General features: G+C 46.2%; 4 protein-coding genes across 5 annotated transcripts; all 4 read left to right on the plus strand.

Moving 5' to 3' along the window:
• LOC8055303 (probable inactive receptor kinase At5g58300) lies at positions 2,044-7,377 on the plus strand. The gene is made up of 3 exons (XM_002456497.2): positions 2,044-2,432; positions 4,389-5,741; positions 6,480-7,377. Exons 2-3 carry the CDS (start codon positions 4,460-4,462, stop codon positions 7,103-7,105), a joined length of 1,908 nt encoding a protein of 635 aa, XP_002456542.1. The 5' UTR covers positions 2,044-2,432; positions 4,389-4,459; the 3' UTR covers positions 7,106-7,377.
• On the plus strand, positions 10,043-14,340 carry LOC8055304 (ubiquitin-conjugating enzyme E2-17 kDa). Its single transcript, XM_002456498.2, has 5 exons — positions 10,043-10,207; positions 10,965-11,043; positions 11,631-11,758; positions 13,273-13,377; positions 13,960-14,340. Exons 2-5 carry the CDS (start codon positions 10,974-10,976, stop codon positions 14,101-14,103), a joined length of 447 nt encoding a protein of 148 aa, XP_002456543.1. The 5' UTR covers positions 10,043-10,207; positions 10,965-10,973; the 3' UTR covers positions 14,104-14,340.
• Positions 17,258-19,449, plus strand: LOC8055305. 2 transcript variants are annotated; one of them, XM_002456499.2, is made up of 3 exons: positions 17,258-17,705; positions 17,799-17,946; positions 18,042-19,449. In XM_002456499.2, the coding sequence occupies exons 2-3, from the start codon at positions 17,829-17,831 to the stop codon at positions 19,310-19,312; spliced, it is 1,389 nt and encodes a 462-aa protein (XP_002456544.1). In that variant the 5' UTR covers positions 17,258-17,705; positions 17,799-17,828; the 3' UTR covers positions 19,313-19,449. The 2 variants fall into 2 exon arrangements, with proteins under 2 accessions (XP_002456544.1, XP_021313158.1); XM_021457483.1 differs by having other exon boundaries at positions 17,260-17,705; positions 17,796-17,946.
• On the plus strand, positions 19,885-22,534 carry LOC8055306 (putative pentatricopeptide repeat-containing protein At3g11460, mitochondrial). Its single transcript, XM_002456500.2, has one exon. The coding sequence runs from the start codon at positions 20,135-20,137 to the stop codon at positions 22,106-22,108; it is 1,974 nt and encodes a 657-aa protein (XP_002456545.2). The 5' UTR covers positions 19,885-20,134; the 3' UTR covers positions 22,109-22,534.

Here is a 22,736-nt window from a genome sequence, read left to right on the forward strand (position 1 = left end):
AGAACAACTTTGCCCTGAAAATGTCTCTACTTTTCTGAGTACATTGTGATTTTACCCCATCTTTTTTAAAAAATTATGCAGCAACGTTGGATAACTTGTTACGTATAATTTCACACAACATGCAAATATAGATAGATAATATTACATCAAAAGAAAATATAGCAGGTTAAAGCTATGCATGTCAACAACTTAAGTAGGCAAGGTTCTACACTATTGCCATGATTTTGGTCCCTTATCAGGTAAATTAAAAAATAAGAACCCTAACAACTAGATTCAGATTCATTTGATTTTGCCTACAACAATTAAAATCAAATTAGCATAACTCCTTGGCTCTAGACCCACCACCCTTTGGCTCTATGGCCGCTCGCCTACCTACCCACGCAGTTGGTCGTCCCACGCATTGGCCACGCACGCCCCAAGGCCACACCACTGGCCAAGCCACATGCTGGACCCATGATGTCAGCCTGCGATAGCCGCCTGCGCTGCATGGGACGCCACGACACTCGTGACCCTGATCGTGAGGGATTGAGAGGGTGGCCTCTCGGGCCTGGCCGCACGACGCTAGGAGCTGCCCAGCCACCCTCATCGCTAAGATCCGACATGCTAGGGTTTTGGTCATAGAACAGGAGTACGAGAGTACGCGAGGGACGAATGGTTTCTGTCATAGAACATGAGCAAGGAATCGGTAGAGGAGAGAATGAGGAAGGGGTATCATTATCATTTAGTCTTCCTGCGAAGGGTTTTTTTGTTTTTTATTTATTTTATTACACAAAAAACTAACAGAGTTAAAGATTAGGGGTAAAATTACAATATACTTAGAAAAGTATGGGCATTTTTGCAAGGACAAACTTGTTATTACCGATCTCATTTGACACTGCTACCCGCTGTTCACAAAGTAGGGGTAAACTGAGAGTTCGTTTTCACAAAGCAATGATAAAATCGCAATGGTGATAAAAATGAGGGTAAAATTACAATTGGACTTCAAAATAAAGATAAGAACACAATAGCCCCAAATAACTTTGAATCCATACTTGAGGTTGGAGGACTATATACCGAGCTTATATTATAAAGTTAAATTTTTGAAATAAAACTTCTCTTTTCATCCTAAAATAACTGTAAATCTCACTTTTTGAGATGTCAAACTTTAAAAATATTCCAACTTTAAAAAAAACAAGACGTGTAGTTATTTTGAGAATATTACCTCTGCTCTTTTATACATGTTGTATTATGTTTATCCTAAGTCAAAAAGTTCTAACTTTGACCATCATTTTTTTTGAAAGTTTGGCACTTCAAAGTGAAATTTTACTTGAGAATCTGAGTTCAGAGGTATATAGTCCCTTTTTAAGAAAGAATAATATTCCTGGGGTATATTTGCTAAAAGAAGAAACACTGTAGACACTGAACATTGCTTCTTAATTATATCTGGTAAAGTAAACATAGGTTTACATCATAGATGATGAATGCCCTTTTGGTTGATCAAACAAGGAAACCACGGCAGTAGAACCGTAAAAGGTTGTTGAAATGGATCAGCCTATTTATTTGAGCTTATCAACCGAATCTGTCAACTATTTAGCAGGAATTTTCTCTCAATAAGGTCTGGTTTAGTTCGTAAAAATTTTCGTTTTTGGCTACTGTAACACTTTCGTTTTTATTTGACCAACATTGTTCAATCACGGAGTAACTAGGCTCAAAAGATTCATCGTACAAATTACAGATAAATTGTATAATTAATTTTTATTTTCATATATATTTAATACTCTATACATGCGATTAAAGATTTGATATCACGGAAAATTTTGAAAATTTCTGCGAACTAAACAAGGCATAACTAAATCAATAGCAGCTGTCATGGCTTCAGCCGGAGTGTCACAGAGGTCACGCCAGCGCATCTCTCCTGCTGACTGCGGCTCCGGCCGACGACGGCCGGTCACGCTCACGCTTAGGGGCAAATACGTCATTCACTAATTCCCAAGACCAAACACCCAACTCTTCTCTTAATGCACACCAAATGTGTACACACAACACAGCACAAGCGACGCGTAGGCGGCATCACGCTGATTCACACTCCAGTACAGCTCCTACTGCGCCCTGCCCGCGCCCGCTCCACCACGCCCCACGCCCCACACGCCCCGACACTCCGGACAGAGGGGGCGCAGGCACGAGAACAGCTCAGTCGCGGCGAGCTCCCGGGTCTCCAGCGAAAGAGCCGGAGGCGAGAGTGGCGGCTGGCGCGGGCTCCCTCCGAGGCTCTACGCGGCGCCTCGCCGCAATGCTGGCCGTCCCTGGGCGCAGATCGGCCTGAGTCGCCGTCGCTGCTCTCGAATCGGCGGCGTCTTCCTCGCATGCTTCCGGCCAAGGCTTGGATCTTGCGGCGGAAGACGCGGGAAGGGAGAGTGGGAGCCTGTCGTTTCTTGGTTTTCTGCTCGCCAAAGGTTTGGGACCTTCTTCTCTGTTCTTGAGGCAGCGGTTTTCTTTTCTGCACTCGTTTCTTTCAGGGCTTGAGAATTTGCTTCTAAGATTGGTATTTCGGCTGGATTCAGCGCCGCTCCCCATTTTTGGTAGAGAATTTAGCAAGGGATGTATAGGTTATTGTAGGCTACTGCAATGCAGTTTGTTGTGTTCACTCCGTTTGCACAAAAATCACAGTCCGTAATCTGATAAAATGCGAGCTTGGTTTGCTGCGGTCGATTCTTCTTCCAAGGAGGACAAGTTGACCTTTTTTTCATTTCCTAAGAGTTAGGTAATTTGAATCTTCCATTAATCAAAGAACAACTTGATCCGATCGAAAAAAAAAACCCTCTGGACCAGTACTTGGTACTACTCTCTGGAGTCATTGTTTGTTTCATTGTTACTTTGCCTTTTCTAGATGTGTTAGCAACTCCTTTTTTTTCATATGGAAAAGGATTTATGCTATTCTTGTGTAAATGTTGTTTGTGTGGTTGAGACAGTCACATCTTCACTTTACTGGGTTTACAATCGGTTGCGCGGTGTGAGATGGATTCGTGTAGGACCGTGCCAGCCTATAGCCCATCCAGCCCATGAGAACAACGGCATTAATTCACCTCAGCCCCCACCAAAGTTCCAAAGCTCTCGTCTTTTCTCATGCCCCCTTTGATTTCTTGCATTGCATCAGAGAGCTTTAGCTTTTACTATGTGCTAGCCTTTAGTATCTGTGCTGTGCCATCACTTTTGTTAAGCATTTGGTTCTTCAGAACGTAACGGCATGACTGCTGCGTCAGGCGTATATGGAAGGTTTGGTGAGGTGTAACCTGTAGTGCAGTACTATATGCTGGTACATGAGGGAGACCACCTCCAAGTAATGGAATCTAGCAGTTTTCCCTTTGGGAGACTTTGGCAAAACAGTTCTTGGCATTATCTGCTATTGTTTTCTTATGATGATGGTTAGTTAGTACTAATTCCAATGCTTGGAGGACAGTTTTTAGTGAGCAACTTTTATAGTTAATATGTTAAGATAATGAGTAATGTGCTTTATTAAAAGGAGGCTCGTGACTGATGAATGATGGCTACTTTCTGATGTGATATGGGTAGTTTGCTTTTGTCATATGCTCCTGATCCCAACCCCAACTGCCCTGTTTAAAAAGAGGAAGATAAACTATGGCAGGTCAGTTTGATGGTTGTCTTAGGTTGAGATTAGAGGAAAAGACAATGAGGGTCATGTGTGTTTCCTTTTGGAGATGCGCTTACTACTGGCAGTTGAGAAATATGAAGCTTTTGACCATGGTAGCTCCGTTTGCCAAAGTGAATTATTCTGGATTATGCAAAGTCTTAGCGTAGGTAGGTATAGCTTGAGTGTCTCCCAATGCCACCCTGAAGGCCTGAAACTCCCGAATAATTTGTCATGTTGTATAAGGTTTCTTATTTCGTGTTCTAACTAACGCAGTATTTTTTTTGTAGTTTTAGGGAGTCACAATTATGTTTAGGCCATAACAGTAGTATTTCGTAATAGAATATCTACTAGTATTTCTTTGCTGACTAAGGATTCTGTCTTTGAAATGAACTAAGATTTGGCCTTGATTTTGAAAACTAGGGAGACATGCTACTGGTGGATTGTTAATACAGAAAATGTCCCACTCCCTACCTATCTATTTTTGAAAGATCTTTGTATTTTTGGGATCCAAGTATTGATGTACTATTTTCTGCAATATTGCCAACATGTGCAAGATGTGCTCCTCACACGTTTTTTCAGATTTCTCAGGTTCTCTTAATCATCTTTATTTTTCTTATTAGGAAGTTAGTGATGAAAGTATATCAGAGGGCACGATCTTATGTATCATGCTTACTATCCTTATTTCCTTCTTCTATATGAACTATGATTTTGTTGTTATGCTCTATTTTCACTAACTTTTGTTTCTTTTATATACTGCTAGAGGAATGAAGTTATGATGGAAAAGTTTGTATAGTAGCGCTGAATCCAGTTCTCTTCAAGCAAGTGTCAACCATGCAACATCTTACAGTGATAGCCTTTTTGGCTGCTTCTCTCCTCATTGCAAGCATTCCACATGCCAAAAGTGCTGATCTGAACTCTGACAAACAGGCTCTTCTCGCATTTGCTGCATCACTGCCTCATGGCAGGAAGCTCAACTGGAGCTCCACCACACCTGTCTGCACTTCTTGGGTGGGGGTGACATGCACACCAGATAAGAGCCGTGTACATACACTGCGCCTACCTGCTGTAGGACTTTTTGGTCCAATACCATCAGACACTCTTGGGAAGCTTGATGCCCTGGAGGTATTGAGCCTTAGGTCAAATCGCCTTACTGTCGACCTCCCTCCTGATGTAGGATCTATTCCTGCCCTCCATTCCCTCTACCTTCAGCATAATAACCTGTCTGGAATCATACCAACTTCCCTCTCTTCCAGCTTAACGTTCTTAGACCTTTCATACAACACTTTCGATGGAGAAATCCCATTGAAAGTGCAAAATCTTACTCAACTTACTGCATTGCTTCTCCAGAACAACTCACTTTCTGGACCCATTCCTGACCTCCAACTTCCTAAATTGAGACATTTGAATTTGAGCAACAATAACCTCAGTGGGCCAATACCACCTTCCTTGCAGAGGTTTCCATCAAGTTCCTTCTTAGGGAATGTTTTTCTGTGTGGGTTTCCTTTGGAACCATGTTTTGGAACTGCACCTACTCCTTCTCCAGTATCACCACCATCAACCAATAAGACCAAGAAGAGCTTCTGGAAAAAGATCAGAACTGGTGTGCTAATTGCAATTGCTGCTGTTGGAGGGGTATTGTTGCTTATTTTGATTATCACGCTCTTGATATGTATTTTCAAGAGAAAGAGACACACTGAACCTACCACAGCTTCGTCCAAAGGAAAGGCTATTGCTGGTGGCAGGGCAGAAAACCCTAAGGAAGACTACAGCAGTGGTGTTCAGGAAGCAGAGAGGAATAAATTGGTTTTCTTCGAGGGCAGTTCATATAATTTTGACTTGGAGGATTTGTTGAGAGCTTCTGCTGAAGTCCTTGGAAAAGGAAGTTATGGAACCACCTACAAAGCTGTTCTTGAGGATGGAACCACAGTTGTTGTCAAGAGATTGAAGGAAGTGGTGGTTAGCAAGAAGGATTTTGAACAGCAGATGGAGATAGTTGGTAGGGTTGGCCAGCATCAAAATGTCATTCCATTGCGGGCTTACTATTACTCCAAGGATGAGAAGCTGTTGGTGTTTGATTATGTCCCATCTGGTAGCCTTGCTGCTGTTTTGCATGGTACGCTCATTATTTTGCCACTTTGATTATTACTTGGTCAACACTATTTCTTAATTTCTAACTGTTCAACTTGTTCCTCAATATTCAAGCTAGGAAATAGACTAATACACACAGTTCAAGGTTATTAAAGATTTAGCTAGAAAATCACGAATTAAAACCAGAATCAATGCTACTAGTGGGTTTGGGACAGTGAACCTTTAATGCTTTAACATAATTAGTAAATCTGGAATGATTCCTGTAGTAGGTATAGTAGTTGTTTTTATCATCATCCAAGTTTTTCTAATCAGATTGTTTCCCAAGAAAGAGACAATACTAAACATTATTACACTTCTGTTTGAATTGTGCTCTTCAACCTTTACCATCAGAAGAAATGAACTAAAGTGGTGTTCTGTAATCTGTGCCAGACTTGCCACTAAACCTGTATCAAATCTATGTGTTAGTTCTTCTTTTAATCATATGAGAACTACTGTTTTTTCTTCTCCTAAGAAAGAATCGACTAAACTTATCACCATTTATCCTAGCTACCCACCTTATCCTTTTCCTTTTAAATCCATGAGTTGGAAAATGCATGTCATTAGCATTCACTGCGAGTGTATCAATAAGATTCAGGCATTTAGCACCATGTTTTGAATTTAATTTATGCCAGAAACATCATTCTCTATTGACAGGAACCTGTATATTTTCTATGGCTTGTGAAATGAAATGACAGCTGTTGCATTTCACTGTAACTACTTTCAGGGAATAAAGCTTCTGGAAGAGCTCCATTGAACTGGGAGACAAGAGTCAAGATATCTCTGGATGTAGCCCGCGGTATTGCCCATCTTCATGCTGAGGGAGGAGGGAAGTTCATCCATGGCAACATCAAAGCATCGAATGTCCTTCTATCACAGAACCTCGACGGCTGTGTCTCTGAGTTTGGCTTGGCACAGATCATGACCACTCCACAGACTGCGCCACGGCTTGTTGGATACCGAGCACCAGAAGTCCTCGAGACTAAAAAATCCACTCAGAAGTCCGACGTCTACAGCTTTGGTGTCTTGCTCCTTGAAATGCTAACTGGAAAAGCCCCTCTCAGATCCCCTGGGCGCGAGGATTCCATAGAACACCTTCCAAGATGGGTGCAGTCTGTGGTTCGTGAAGAGTGGACCGCTGAGGTCTTCGACGTGGACTTGTTAAGGCATCCCAACGTCGAGGATGAGATGGTCCAGATGCTCCAGATCGCAATGGCATGCGTGGCCATTGCCCCCGAGCAGCGGCCTAAGATGGAGGAGGTGATCAGGAGGATCACGGAGATCCGGAATTCTTACTCTTCTGGGACAAGGACGCCCCTGGAGGACAAGCCAGAGACTGCACAAGCACCATGAGGGGGTACAGCATAGTTTAGCAAGAGATGGTAGCTAGGTTGCATAGCGAATTGCTTATAGAGCTTCAGCAAAGTTGATAACCACCTGCATTCCCGATCGTTTCCAGTAAATCTGTTGTGCATTTTTTTTCTGAGTCTAGCGAGCTGATTGATAATCCATGTCATTGTATTGTTCAGTTAAATCAGTAGCTCTTCTGATTTTCATAGGATAGTGTTGCTCTGTAATTTGACATAATCTCTGCAGCGTGATTAATGAATTGAATTTCCCTTCTATTTCTGCCCGTCATCAGTCAGATTTCGCGGTGCTTGATGTGGTCTCCTTTTCCTGTCCGTTTTTCTTAGGGAATTTTTGGTCCGTAGCTCCTGCTTGTTGGAAAGATCCAAACCAAAGGAACTTGTTGCTTGATCTGGTGGTAGTAACTGTTGGGACCTGAGTGGGTGACTCCTAGAGGTCACATTTGTTAACCGGTTCGATAGCTTCCAACCACTAGTTGGTACATCACGATGTGATCTTGCCCGTCCGCCAATGGGGGGCACTACATCCACATGAGAAGGCAGAAATGGACGTGCAAAAACGACTGATCGCGGCGGACCCAACTAGGACTTGTTTAGTTCCGAAAAGATTTCGGATTTCGGTACTGTAGCACTTTCGTTTGTTTGTGACAAATATTATTCAATTATAGACTAACTAGGATCAAAAGATTCGTCTCGCGATTTCCAGCTAAACTGTGTAATTAGTTTTTACTTTCGTCTATATTTAATGCTTCATGCATGTGCTACAAGATTCGATGTGACGGGAAATCTTGAAAAGTTTTTGCTTTTTAGGGTGAACTAAACAAGGCCCTATTGCCAAACCAGCGCGGCGGCTGGGCTGCCTCCACTGTCGACAACCATACGCCTGCCGGCCGTGTCCGGCAAGCCGGCAACTAGCCAACTAGTGGTTGCGCACAGCCGCAGCCGCTGACCGGCTGACGCTGAGCACATGGCTCGAGATACAGCCGCGTCACCTGGGCTGGCGGGCCCCATGAGTCATGGACTCATGGTCCCGCGTGTGCGTGCCGCGTGATTGCTGTAGCAGCGGCATTTTACTGTTCGTGGAGTATTTAGACTCACAACTCCACCATTTTTTCTCGAACTGAGTGCGTGGAGCTAAAACCGTTTGACTAAAAAACATGGAGCGGAGCTGAAAAACATGGAGCAGAGCAGTCCCAAACACCCTCTAAAGAAAGAGAGAGAAAAAAGACTCTAAGTTTTATTTAGACTCTAAATCCACATTGTTCGAAATAATAAATAACTTTGGACTCTTCATAGAGGCCTTGTTTACTTCCACTTAAAAACCTAAAATTTTTCAAGATTTCCCATCACATCGAATTTATAGACGCATGCATGGAGTATTAAATATGTACGAAAATAAAAACTGATTGCACAGTTTGATCGGAATTTACAAGATGAATCTTTTGAGATAGTTAGTCTATAGTTAGACAATAATTACCACAAACAAACGAAGTACTACAGTGTTGAATTTTTTTTTCTTTAGGAACTAAACAAGGCCAGAGTATGCATTGTGAGTGCTCTTACGAATCTGGTGCACATGATGTTATTAGCCGAACTAGTCATTTAAATAATGTTTTTTCATAGTAAATCAGTCAACAATACTTTTTAGGCCAGACATCTAGCAGGTCCGCGGCGTGCGTAGTTGGGGTGTCGACGAATAAAGCCCTAGTGAACGACGGTCATAACTATGTGGGCTTTTTGGTACAAGGCCTTGTTTAATTGCAAAATATTTTGCAAAATGTAAATAGTAACAATTTCGTTTATATTTGACAAATATTATTAAATCATGGACTAACTAGGCTTAAAAGATTCGTCTCGTTAGTTCCGACCAAACTGTATAATTAGTTTTTATTTTTGTCTATATTTAATACTTCATGCATACGTCTAAAGATTCGATGTGACGGAAAATCTGAAAAATTTTGTAAAATTTTTTGACCTAAACAAGACCCAAAATTGGCCACGCCGGCGAACCGCCGGCTGCCCGTGCCCTTTTCTCATAGCTGTAGCCAGTGCCTAGTAGCGTACCAACCTTGTTAACGCCAAGTTGAAAAGTCTCTGATTGAGTTTGACATAAGCATGACCGACTGCGGTATTTTGCGGGGTAATGCATCTATACCCACCAGATTTGATGTTCACTTCAGGCTTTGACCGGACTAAGAGGCACTAAATGCAATAAAATGTTCATGCAAATATTGGTCATGACGTACATTATTCCACCTACTTTATAAAGCACAGGTCATTATCATTATTGATTTATTATTGATGAAGAGCATGTTTGTTTCAGCTTGCAGATGCGCTACATAATGAACCGTATAATCTGATGCTCAAACAAGCATCCAAATTACAATGACATCACTCTTAATATCTAAAATATCATTTTGAGTGTCTTCGTGAAAAAAGTTATCATTGCTAGGATTGGATATGGGTTTCCCCCCTAGATTCTATATATAATTGTAAGGGCCTTTTTCTTCACAACAGCCCATTTGCGACCGCGATAAGCAAATACGGCTCGGATGCTACATTCATAATTTCCTATCGCGCAGTCGGTGGACACACATTTAGAGGCTGTTTAGTTGGGAATATTTTTTTTTGCAAAATATTACTGTAGCACTTTTTCATTTGATAATTATTGTTCAAGCATAGATTAACTAGGTTTAAAAAATTTATCTCGTAAATTACAGATAAATTATGTAATTAGTTATTTTTTATTTATATTTAATGCTATATGCATATACCACAAGATTTGATGTGACGATTTTTTTTTTTAAAAAGTTACAAAACTAAACAACCCCTTAACACGTTTGACAGACTTTTCTCATGATTTTGGCGGAGATGCGACGCGACCGTGGAAACAAACAAACCCAACACGAAAATTCTTGACAAGCCTCAAATTTCAGATGGTATTCCGGAATTACCCCCGGGCCACCTTGCACAGCTATCGGTTCACGACGCACCAACCGAGGCCAAAGGCCACCACCATTCCTTCCCCAACTCCGCAGGCTGCTCATCGCCCTCACCCCGCGCCGGACGCGCCCCGATCCAGATCCAGGTAACCCCATCGCCCGCAGCTCCGCCTCCGTCCCTTTATCCCTTAGGCATCCTCATCGTCCCCGTTCCCCTTCCACCGCCGTCGATTGGGGATCCATCCAGGACTGGATTCGATCCCCTTTTTTGTTTGGTTATTAGGAAGCCTAGATTGCTTCGGCGGACGCATCGTTTGCTCTGTTCTGTAGAGTAATTTCTCCGCTGTGAGACCTGAAATCCAAGTATTTCTTCCTGCGATCGGTGCTCCCTCCATCCAGTTTGTTGCGGATTTGCTTGTTGTGTGGTGGCATGCTAATACCTGTTTAATTTTGTTATTTTGCGGGGGCTATTCAAGATCTGCTCCTGGGTTTAGCTGTAGCGGTGGTTGATCTTATGTTAGCATATCGTGGTCCGCGTATGTTTCTTCCGTGCTAATCATAATTCATGAAGCTAACTTTATGACTTTATTAAATTGGCAGCCTTATCGGTCCAATTGGTTCCTGATTGATGTTTTATATGCGTCTAACAGACGAAGTCATGTCAAGATTTGGTATATTTTTGGATCCACCATGTAGATTTTAATGTTAGCGTCTGGATTACTTAGGATGAGCTAGTACCTCAGTAGCCAAATAAATACCCACTCCTTTACTTTGTAATGCTTACTCATGCTGCCAGAGTGCCAGTTTAGTTTATCTAAGTACCATTAGTTTAAGATTTGTTTGAACTATTGTATTTACCATTTACAAGTAAGTAGTCACAATATGCAAATGTGGTCAATGCAGGGGCTTATCATGGCATCAAAGCGTATCCTCAAGGAATTGAAGGACCTGCAAAAGGACCCTCCAACATCATGCAGTGCAGGTAAGAGTTCGATTTACCAATTGACTTATGAATGATGCTGCATGGTTTGTATCTGAGGATTGATGCATTTTGTTACATTTCTGGATGCTAATTAAACTGTCCTTTTACAGGGTAAAAGCTCATAATACAAAAATTTTATTGTGCAATAGAATTTTGTTGTGAACTTGTACATGAGTAATTTTTTTTCTGTCATAGATTTCTGTACTTTGAGTGATCCAACTGGAAGTATTCATGAGTTTGGTTCTCTCAGGAGTTCGTTTTGAGATGTTTTGTTGGAAAATAAATTATGAATATCTATACTGTAGTTTGTCAGCTGGGAATGATATTTGTAATCACAGATTTATCTATGCATACAAGTTTTTTGCCATTCTTGCTGTGCGATACTGTGGAATGGTTGTTGATGTCCCATGTTGTAAAGCCATGTTTGATTTTAAAAAGAAGCATCCAGAACAGAGCATCTTACTTTCGTTATTTAATTATAATACTAATTTGATGAGTCCTGAGCAATGGTTTGGTGTTTGCTCTCTTTTTGTGCTTTTCTTGTACACACTTGAGCGTTTATGGATTATAGTTCTCTATTTACTTAGGTCCTGCTGGTGAGGATATGTTCCACTGGCAGGCAACCATCATGGGTCCTCCTGATAGTCCATATGCTGGAGGTGTTTTCTTAGTGAACATTCATTTCCCCCCGGACTACCCCTTCAAGCCTCCAAAGGTTAGCATCACTTTATTCTAGAGTTTCAATTTTTCTGTTCTTTTGTTTTCTTTATTGGAAGATAAAAATGTTGTCTGTCTGTATGTGAACAGGCATTTAGCTAAGTTGGTTAGGTGGCTCTAGTAGCACTCCTCAAATCCTGGATTCGACTTCCCGTGGGAGCGAATTTTAGGCTGGGTTTAAAAAAATCACCCTAAGCTATGTAACACGGATACATCAAGAAGGTGTCGTATCGCGTATCGGATATGTATCTGATACGGATACGCGCTGCCGATACGGATTTGATACGTATTATGCAAGTATCTATTTTTTATTTCATTTTGGGAATATTGAGTACGTGACTTGATACGTATCCGAGCTGTGTGATACGTCCCAGCCAAACTGAGGAAGCCAACACTCCTTTATCTCCCCTGTTGTGAGTCACAATGCCCTAGCCTGGTGCGGCGATGCCTCGCATGGCTCCATATGTGCACGGCCTCCCACGCAGGAGATGCGCCACTGCTTGCTGGTCACCGGCGACGAACCCCTGCCCCCTTGCGTTGCCTCTCCCGCAGGAAATGCAGGGACTGCTCGCCAGGGATAACCCACCAGTCCGCTTTGGACGTGGCTAGCTCCCACGATGCAGGGGAGATGCAGGGAACAGGACGATTCAGCACTCAGCAACAAAGCTAGCTTGTGCCGACCTTTCTTGAGTACACCCCTTTTCATTCTTTGATGTACTCTATACTTCTGCATTCATCTAGTATATACTTGGGCTTGAATGTCCTGTGAAAACTAAGAAACCTCAAACCTACAAGGTGGCCTAGTGATGTATCATATATGATTGTATGTACTAAACTAATAATTAGTGATTGCTCAAATTTTACACTTTCACAATTTTAATTTGCATTATTGTTTATTTTATTAAAAAATAGTAAAAGTATCCATGTATCATGTTTTCTGAGAAATTGCCATATCCCCGTATCTGTATCCTTCCGATACCGATATGTGTATCCGTATCCGTGCTGCATAGGGTCTAACTGTCTAAGGCCCGACCCAAGTCACGGTCGTTCTCATGGGCTACAGTGCATGGGTGGGGCAGTGGTTTGGGGGTTTTCTCGACTTGTGTGAGAAGCTCGTAGCGAAATACCCTGGGTTGAGTTTTTTTCTTCTGTCATTCTCTTCTATAATGTGTTATTGTGAAGAGGTGTTCATGCTATCAACTTACACACTTCATAAATGTACCAGTGTTAATTCTTGTATTTTGATCGTCCCCAGATTTTGACATGCAGGGTCAACTAACCCTTCTATTTTCATGGTTTAAAACCCATTATTTCATTATTTTAGTAATTGATTTCATCATTTTTATGTTGTTTATTTTTCCAAATATCACCAATATACTTCTTGCTGGCACTGAACTTAAGGTCAATTTTAGATAGGTTCACATTTTTGGGTCTGTTTCTTTTTGTATAAAGTTTTTCTCTGTATGTTTTCTTCTGTTTCTGTTCACTACCATTGAATTATCTCTTGTTTAGGTATCTTTTAAGACGAAGGTCTTCCATCCAAACATCAATAGTAATGGAAGCATATGTCTCGACATTCTTAAGGAGCAGTGGAGCCCTGCTTTGACAATCTCTAAGGTGCTGACACAATTTAGTACTACTTTATTAGTATGAAGTATGCACAGTAAATGATTAGCTTAAATGCATGCTGTCATGTTTATCTTTTTTATGTGTTAGCCCCTATACTCTTCATATTATTATCGAATGTTAATTTAGATGATATAGCTCCCTTCAATTTGAAATGTCAGTATTTGCCTCCTGGTAATAGTCTCTATATGTAGAAGATTAAATGCTGTGTTGCTGTTTATCCAGTCTAATGATTCAGAATAAGCCTGATATATATAAGTTCTTGTTTATGCTGTCAGCATATTATGGGCTTATGGCAGAATATCATTTGCAAGCCATTTTTTTGGTTCAAAATTTACACATCCAAAAAATACCAGAGAAATTATAATATGTAGTTAGGCTGTGGAGTCTTGTTCTTGTACACCTTTCGACTACAGGGTTGTCACTCAATAGTATGATTCGCTCCTCAAGCTCACCTAATCTACAACTGCCATTCAGGATCAGTCCGGTTACTATATGTAGTATGCTATCCTCGAAATAATTGCATTCTAATGTGTAACTCCACCACTAACCACCATTTTTTTTATGTTTCAGGTTTTGCTTTCTATCTGCTCCCTGCTTACTGATCCCAACCCAGATGACCCTCTTGTCCCTGAGATTGCTCACATGTACAAGACGGACCGGCCTAAGTATGAGGCGACAGCCCGCAGCTGGACCCAGAAGTATGCTATGGGATGAAATGAAGCCAAAACCCCATATTACTGCTTAAATGCAGACGATTGTGGTGTTGCCCCCATGAAACTGTTTCTGGGGACGAATGTTCTTCCATTCCTTGTGGCCCGTGTGCATTCTCCGATCCATCTAGGATCGAGTCCTAGTCCAACATCAACCTACCATTGCCGTCGATAATGAGATGACTTATGCTTGCTGTGATAACTATGCTAGTTGTTGATGTTATTTGGTAAATGATTCTCAGTGAGGGCTTGTTCAGGGATTGGAGGGGATGCGAAAGGTTTTGACCTGTAGGGGGCTCAGCTGCCCATGGCCTGCTCTAGGGCCTTGCGGCAGACTGCCGAGATCATGCCATGGCCCTCCATTACTTCGCTTCTGGGCTATCCAACTCACGTGTCGGTGTTTTTTTTTTTTTTGGGAGCAACCGCTGTCTTTCATAAGTGCTAACTGCGGGCCTCACAGGCACCACGCGGGCCAGTCACGCATCACAACCTAGGCGTCCGAAATGGTAATGCTGCTCGCGTTAGGGAGGATTGCCTGGCTTTGAGAAGCAAACAGGCCCGGTCTGGCCTGCTAGTACAATGCAAAGATGCTTGAACAGGCTTGAACAAGCGCTTAAAAAAACATGGCCTATTTAGCTTAACTGCTCCATGGCCTGCCAACATCGCATTCGCAACATCTTACATCTCTGGACTGCGATTTGGTTTATTTGTTACAATTCAACCGTAACAACATGGCCAATTAGTTCTGGGATGCCAGTGCCGATGCCATATCTTTGTCTGGTTGAGCGAATAGTTCGTTAGGGTGGGGCCGCAGTGTTAGCCTCGTGTAACACCTTCATCCATTCTTCCCCACGCACCACGGAGCAACATGCTTCTTTGGCTTTGCTCACCGGTCACTGCGGCCACCCTTGCTGCTCCACCATCCGTGACCACAGCCACCCTACTACCCCCTTGCTCATGGATAGTCCGACACACTTCCTATCTCCATTCCAGAAATGGTCAACCACACACAACATTTAGCTATATTAAATCCCTAGGATCACTATGGCACGGATAGACAGTTCGCCAGCTCTGACCAACAGTACATGAAGACTAGCTACTTAGTCGCAAAGCCCTAATAAGATCATAGTGTGCACTGACATATAGTGTATGAGCACCAACAAATTGTCCGTTAGACTTTCTCTCTCTAGTTCAGAGATGCACCTTTCGGTGACATGTCTAAGCGGACGGTTCGGGACACCTACCAAATAGTTCGTGAGAGAACCATAGAAATACACAAGTCCTAAATTTGACCAGGTAGACAATCCGCTAGCTTAGGAAAGACAATCTGAGCTCAATGATCAAGCAGCCCAAGCCCAACATTCCATTCGATACCGGTCATACTAGATGGTTTGTTGAACAACTCCTGTCGTTGTAACTTAACTGCTTTCATATTAAGCAAAACTTTTGTATGAGCTATGTATGTTCTCTTTAGCAATGGATCCTGAGCGTTTCAATATATAGTGGTGGATAGCACGAATAGTGGGATTCCATGAACATCTAGGTTGATTTGTGTTAAGCCAAGTGTAGATCAGAGGATGAAAATTTATTTTAGCATAGTTAATCGAAGGGCGCCAATGATATGTGTGCACTTATACTGAGCATCCATGTCAAGTCAAGAATTTAAACGAAACCTGAGTGGACACAAGGTGTTAGGATGCCATCCCACTCTTTTTTGCGTCGTTTGTAATATGGTCTCTTTAGCTTCGTATTACGCTTTATTTTCTACCGAGGATTTAGGGCGTGCTTTGGATCCTTCACTCGGTACTATGCAGCCCTACCAAGCAAAGCAAGAATATGAATGCATGGGAGCTGCTCGGTTGGATCTTCATCAACCAGAATACCTTGAGGCTTGTCCGAGTAAGGTTTTCCTTATTAGCATACGTGACCTGGCAAGGTTGGATGGACTTTGGACGAGGTAAGATGAACGACGACGTGACGATCGAAGAAACCATGCACACCCTTATTTCCGAAAGCACACCCTTGTAGCCTTGCCGGCGGGTTGACTCTCCCGCTCTTTGGTATGTCTCCCTTGCACCATTTCTTCGACTGGAACTACAGTGGGGTTTCTTTCAACCTCCTGTGTTAGCTCGGGAAAAAAAAAAATGCACTGCATCGAATCCGATGATTTGCTTGCTGGCTCGGAGTATAGAAAGGGTCCGGACCATGGAGCCCGTACACCATGGCCCCGGTGACCCGGTCCCAACTTAGTCTAGGCGTTAGCGACAAGGATGCTGATTTACTCGTCCCAGCCCATATTGATCCGGTCCAGGCGTTGACGTACGTCGATGTCAAGCGAATGTGAACCCAAGTGAACAAACGGCTATTCACGGTCGGAGGTTTTGTTCCTGAATTTCCAGTCCGGCGGCCCGTCAGCCCATGTCATCTCGCTCACGCTTCCGAAGTTGCGCCAATGGCTTTTCACTACCATCGCACACCTCTGAAATTTCAGAGTTCCTTGTCAACTGCATCGGCTGGACCCTGGAGGGTGTTTCGCAAAGCAAGGGATACTTCGATTCTTCCATTTCTCCATGTCTTCGATAGTAAACTGATGCGATAGCTACGACTACGCGAGGCACCCGCCGGTGACAGGTGAGAAGTCAAAGTTTCCAGAACAAACGAGTACACGTACTAATTCCTTGTAACTTGCAAGTAACAATGGAGACCCATTGGCCATTTGTAAACCGACGCAAGAACAGTTCAGATCATTTGTTAATCCAAGGCTCTGGCAACATATGAGTGCTACTAGTACTCGGGCCTTGTTTAGTTCAACCCAAAAAACAAAAAGTTTTCAAGATTCCCTGTCACATCGAATCTTGCGGCACATACATGAAGCATTAAATATAGATAAAAATAAAAACTAATTACACAGTTTATCTGTAAATCACAAGACGAATCTTTTGATCCTAGTTAGTTTATAGTTTGACAATATTTGTCACAAACAAACGAAAGCGAAATCCAAAAACTTTTCGCATCTAAACAAGGCCTCATTCATGTACTCGAGTAACAGCAATTGGAATTTGAGGGAAGAGAGAATGAAAAGGACCGTGTGGGAACGCATCCTCATCGTGTGCTCGAGCGCATACAGGTACAGTATTGGCCTATTGGTTCGACCGACCGGGTCTCCTCCGCCTCGCTTTCAGCACCCGTGCGCGTTGCCCCTGGCAACACCCACCGTACCATTTCACTCGCGTTTGGTTGGCGTCAACGGACGGAGGTTTGGAAGCAGCAATCTCGCCATTACACAGCCTTTTTGTGCAAAGCACAAAGATGTCCTAGTCAAACACAGCTTGTCCTCTCCTCACCCGCCTCATCAGCTACTGCTTCCTTCCTACCTGTCCCAAGAGACAGACGACCATTCTCCCGGCGCCTACGCGTCCAGCTCCAGCATCCTTCTGCTGATCCGGCTTCACGTTCTAATCTAAGAAGGTGGACGGACCCCGGCCCCGGGGTTTCTTGGAACGGATCCGAGCAGGGCGGGGCAGCGAATTCCCGTCCTTCCTGACATCAGTGGATGAAGAGTTGGAGGAGAAACCGAGAGAATTCTTAAAAATTTGGCGGGTCTAGGTATGCCTCTCGATCGGTTCTGCTTCGTCGTGATGCGACGTCCGGTGGTTTTGTCGCTGCCGCTCACGAACTTCTGCCCTCTTCTTGCAGCAGGTACGCCGCACGCCGGCCGGCGGCGCCGTCATGCAGAGCGAGGAGGTGAAGTCGCGGTTCGGGCGGTGCCCGTACTGCCGCGCCATGATCTACCAGGACCTCAGCGCCATCATCTTCTACTGCAGCAAGTGCCGCACGCCAATCCGAGGTACGAGAGCACTGGGAGTCTGTCAGCTTCTCTGTTGAGCACCCGGCGCGATCCATCGATTGATCGGCTTCGGTTCTCCTCCCGCATTGCTGCAGGCAAGAACCCGCAACCCACCGACGAGACCGAGTACGCGCTGGCGCAGCTCGAGATCCTCTCCGCCGACACCGCCTCCGTGTTCTCCGACGACGTCGAGCCGCCGAATCCGAGGTCATCAGCTTGGGCCGTCGAGGATGATGACGGTGTGCGGCCGCCGCTGCAGAGCAGGTCTGCAGCTACCGGAAGAAGCTCCGTGCCGAGCAGGCAGGGCGCAGGAGCCGCGTCGTCCTCGTCGTACAGAGACAGAGAGTTTGGTTCGATCAGGACAGGTCCAAGAATCGGCGGCGGCGGCGCTCTCAGCTCCGGCCTGAATCGAGATCACCAAACGGAGGCCGCTAGGAGCGCGTCTCCGCTGCACAGTCGCGTGACCCAGCTCCGGCCGTCGTCGCGGCGGACCAGGCGATCGAGCACCGGCGACGTGGACGTGCGCGGCAGCGACGCGGGGTCGGGCACCGAGTCGGACTCCGAAGCGCCCGCGACGGCTACGTCGTCTTACTACACGCGCCGGTCGTCGCCGCTGAGCTCGCAGGAACTCGACGTGGCGACGGCCTTGTCAGGGTTCGAGCCGGCCGACCTTACGAGGACGCCACTCAGTGATCCGGCGTTCCAGAAGGACCTCCTGCAGGCGCTGGACAACCTCCGCAAGCTCATCGCCGCCGTCGACCACCCGCGGAGCATCGACGGGCACTGGCAGGGCGCGATGCCTCGGCTGAGCGCGTCCTGCAACGACGAGAGCGGAGGCAAGCGTACGATAACGAGGCGCAGCTCCCGCCTCATGCGCCGCCTCGAGTCGCAGCTCACGCGGGCGTTGCCCGCCGAGCGCCCGCGCCCGCGCCCGCGCCGAGACGCGAGCACTTCGTCCTCTTCTTCGGCGTCGAGCAGCCGGCGCGGTGGTGCCAGGGCGCGGGCGCACCAATGCCGCCCAGTGCTGGGCGGCACGCCGTTCGTTGTCTGCGGCGAGTGCTCGGAGGTATTGCAGCTGCCGCCCTCCCTGCCCGCCGGCAGAGTCTCCAGGCTGCAGTGCGGCGGCTGCGGCGAAGCGTTCGAGCTGACGCTGCCGGCGATCGGCTCGACTGACCTGCCCAAGAAAATCTTTTCAGCTCCGCAGCCTGCTGTCTACGGCGGAGAGGACGCCGAGGAGTATCCGCTCGCGAGAAGCAACAACCTGAGCGGCGAGCAGCCACGGGCGGCGGGGCCGCTGCACCGCGTGCTGGGGTACAGCTCCGTTAGCTCGGTTATACGCAGCCGGCGGTACGGCGAGTACAGCTGAGCGTGCATTCTCCTTTTTTTTTTTTGATATATACTATAGGGAGATTCAGCGGCGTGGTGATTTGTGAAAACTCGTGATTCTTCATTCTTTTACTATATGTTGCATAGAATTGCTTGTAAATTGCAATGAGCCTGGTTAGTTTTTTTTTCATCAAAGATGCACAATCTTTTTTCACTCATTGTGTATTCTCTTTGGGTAGATTCGGGGCAACTCTAACGACTTGGCTTAAATTAATTGTCAAATTTTATTATTTAGTTTTTTTAAAAAATAAAAAAGTCGTTAAAAAAAGATAAGGTCCGCAACAACTTTATTATTTTATAAAGACAGCTAGAGGTCGTGGTTGGCTATATATGGCCAACGAAAATTAAAAAATAACTAGCTTTCTATTTTATAAAGTCAGATAGCATATGTTGGAGTCTATTATTGTTATTTAGATTGTAGAAATAAGCCTTTATAATAATAATAGGCAAGTTGTTGAAGTTGTTCTAATGGAAACCTGTATAAAATGAGAGTATGTGACTATACTACATAATTAGTCGATAACTTGTCAAACTTGTTGGATTTGCATCTTGCGGAAACTCAAAGATCGGATTATAAGTTTGTATCTAGGTTAAGCTCCAGAGTCTATTTGAGTTTTACTTTGTAACGATCTTTTAAGATCTTTTAAGGTGGTGAAAGGGCTATTTATTTAAAGAAAAGGTAACAAGAACAAGTTGCATCATCGCAAAATAAGAAAAATAAAAATAAACTTGCTTCATTGACCGAGTCCAATAGTGGCTGGCTGCCTGGCAGCACGGGCCCGCCCGCCAGCGAGAGAAGCATATGATCGAACACATAACCTTCTCCCAAATGAGAAATGGCAGCCCATGGAGCATGGCCACTGAATCTTCCACTGTCGCCGTCGCTGGCGACGCAAATTCCACTGAACCATGGAGCGCGCGGGTGCGCACCCTCACGCGCCTCGGGCGGCACAGGGAGTCTCTTGCTCTCCTACGACACGGCGACCCCTCGCCGCCGCCCCACGCGCTGGCGCTCCCGGCCTCGGTCATCTCCTGCGCCGCGCTGTCCCTCCCCTCCGGCGTTGCCCAGATACACGCGCTCGCTGCCAAGCGCGGCCTGCTCCCCGCCGCCGACGCCTACCTGCTCTCAGCGCTGCTGACTTCCTACTCCCGCCTCGGCTGCCTCCCGCTCGCCCACCAGCTCCTCGACGAAATGCCTCTCGAGTCCACACCCCACACCACGCTCCGTACCGCGTTCAACTCTGTCATCTCCGGCTGCGCCCTCCACGCACTCCCGGTGGCTAGCTTCGCTCTCTTCCGCCGCATGCGCGCCGCGGCGGTCGGCTTCGATGCGGTCACCCTCCTCGCCCTTGTCCCTGCCACGCCTCTGAGCGTCGTGCCGCAGGTCCACGCCCTCGCTGCCCGAGTCGGGCTCGCCACCGAGACCTCCGTGGCTAACTGCCTCATGTCCACATACGCGCGCGGCGGCGCGTTCGGCGCGGCCCTCGCCCGGAGGGTTTTCGACGAGATGCCGCTGGCCTCCCGCGACCTGGTGTCGTGGAACGCTGTGCTATCAGCGCACGCGCAGAACGGCCTGGCCGTGGACGCCCTCGAACTGTACCGCCGCATGCGTAGCCCCGAAGGCAGTGGGGTGGAGCCGGACGCCGTGACGATCGTCGGCGTGCTCTCCTCTGCAGCGCACCTGGGCGCGCGTGGTGTAGGCTTCGACGTTGAGCACTATGTGCGCCAGAGGATCCCGGGCTTCCACACCAACGTGCAGCTTTGCAACGCGCTAATCAACTTCCACGCGCGCTGCGGCAGCCTGCCCCGAGCGCAGCAGCTGTTCGACGAAATGCCCAGGAAAAGCATCGTGTCATGGACGGCGCTCATCACTGGGCATGGCATGCACGGAAATGGTGACGTCGCCGTCAGCCTCTTCGAAAGGATGGTGTCCGAAGGCATCCGCCCGGACAACGTCGCAATGGTCGCCCTCTTCTCCGCGTGCAGCCACGCCGGGTTGTATGACGAGGGGCGCAGGTACTTCTCGGCAATGGAGAGCGTCTACAAGTTGCGGCCCACGCTGGAGCACTACACCTGCATGGTGGACCTCCTCGGACGTGCTGGCCGTCTGGAGGAGGCTCGAGAGCTCATCTCGTCAATGCCCATGCCGGCCGACGGTGCCGTCTGGGGTGCCCTTCTTGGTGCGTGCAAGATACACAAGAACGTTGACGTTGGGGAGGAGGCCTTCACGCGTGTCATCGAGCTGGAGCCGAAGAACGTGGGATACTACGTGCTCATGTCAAACATATACACTGACACGGGGCAGCTGGACTGCGTTGCGAGGGTACGGGCGATGATGAGGGAGCGCGGGCTCAAGAAGGAGCCCGGATGCAGCTACGTCGAGCACAAGGGGAGGGTGCACCTCTTCATGGCCGACGACCACTCGCACCCACAAGCGAGGAGGATCTACGAGCTGGTAATCAGGCTGGAGCTGATGGTGAAGGAGAAGTCGGGAATGAGGGAGAGCGAGGTGGCGGCCGCCAAGGGACGCATGGAGAAGGCGGCTGCACAACCGCTGGTTGGGATTCACAGCGAGAAGTTGGCGGTGGCGTTTGGGTTGCTGAACACCGAGGCCGGCAGTGAGATTGTGGTGATCAAGAACCTCAGGGTGTGCGGGGACTGCCACTCGTTCTTGAAGGTGGTTTCGGCCACTACCAACCGGGCGTTCCTGGTCAGGGACGCGAGCCGCTTCCATCGCTTCGATGGTGGAGTTTGTTCCTGCAAAGATTACTGGTGAAGAGCCCTGGTGTTGGCCGCTGGGTGGGTGTGTGAGACCATTTGTCGCCTTTGAACAAGGCGCTAAATGAGATGTGCATGTGCTGATACAGACGTGATACAAAGTCCAAACTACAACGTCCTCACCCCTGGCCCCAGGGTGACGCCGTCTCTGCTGTTGCTAGCGCCCGGTGCAGGTTTGAACTTGAGGACGAGCGAAACACTAGATCAGGCCATCAGGGCACTTTCGGTCCAACTCCAGCCGAATGCGCTCACTCCAGCCGAATGCGTAGTTAGTGTGGATACTTTTGATCGCATTATGTACTGTGACACTGAATGTAGGATCATATAACCTGAATTACGGCATCGGTTGCTGATAAAATAGATAAGCTGAGAGTCGGAAATCAAAATGTCCAGAATGATTTCTAATGTAGAATTTCTTCCTTCAGACTTTGAGTCCAAAATGATGTTAGCTATTTGTTTCATCTCAACACGAAGTACAAATTTCATGCTACCAAAAAGGAAATGCCAAAGTAATCAAGCCAAAAACAGGCAGGGCACTCAAGTCTCATGCTAGCAAAAAATGCCACGGTAATCAAGCCAAAATAAGGCAGGGCAATATATTAATAATATGGACTCAAGATGGCTGT

This window comes from Sorghum bicolor, chromosome 3, assembly GCF_000003195.3.
Source record: "Sorghum bicolor cultivar BTx623 chromosome 3, Sorghum_bicolor_NCBIv3, whole genome shotgun sequence".
Taxonomy (NCBI): Eukaryota; Viridiplantae; Streptophyta; class Magnoliopsida; order Poales; family Poaceae; genus Sorghum; species Sorghum bicolor.

Excerpts from the sequence above, each read along its gene's own strand:
- LOC8055305 (XM_002456499.2), top strand. The coding sequence starts at position 17,829 with ATGCAGAGCGAGGAGGTGAAGTCGCGGTTCGGGCGGTGCCCGTACTGC. Across the intron at positions 17,947-18,041 it reads GTGCCGCACGCCAATCCGAG|GCAAGAACCCGCAACCCACC; the intron begins GTACGAGAGCAC and ends GCATTGCTGCAG.
- LOC8055306 (XM_002456500.2), top strand. The coding sequence starts at position 20,135 with ATGATCGAACACATAACCTTCTCCCAAATGAGAAATGGCAGCCCATGG.
- LOC8055304 (XM_002456498.2), top strand. The coding sequence starts at position 10,974 with ATGGCATCAAAGCGTATCCTCAAGGAATTGAAGGACCTGCAAAAGGAC. Across the intron at positions 11,759-13,272 it reads ACCCCTTCAAGCCTCCAAAG|GTATCTTTTAAGACGAAGGT; the intron begins GTTAGCATCACT and ends TCTCTTGTTTAG. Across the intron at positions 13,378-13,959 it reads CTGCTTTGACAATCTCTAAG|GTTTTGCTTTCTATCTGCTC; the intron begins GTGCTGACACAA and ends TTTATGTTTCAG.
- LOC8055303 (XM_002456497.2), top strand. The coding sequence starts at position 4,460 with ATGCAACATCTTACAGTGATAGCCTTTTTGGCTGCTTCTCTCCTCATT. Across the intron at positions 5,742-6,479 it reads CCTTGCTGCTGTTTTGCATG|GGAATAAAGCTTCTGGAAGA; the intron begins GTACGCTCATTA and ends AACTACTTTCAG.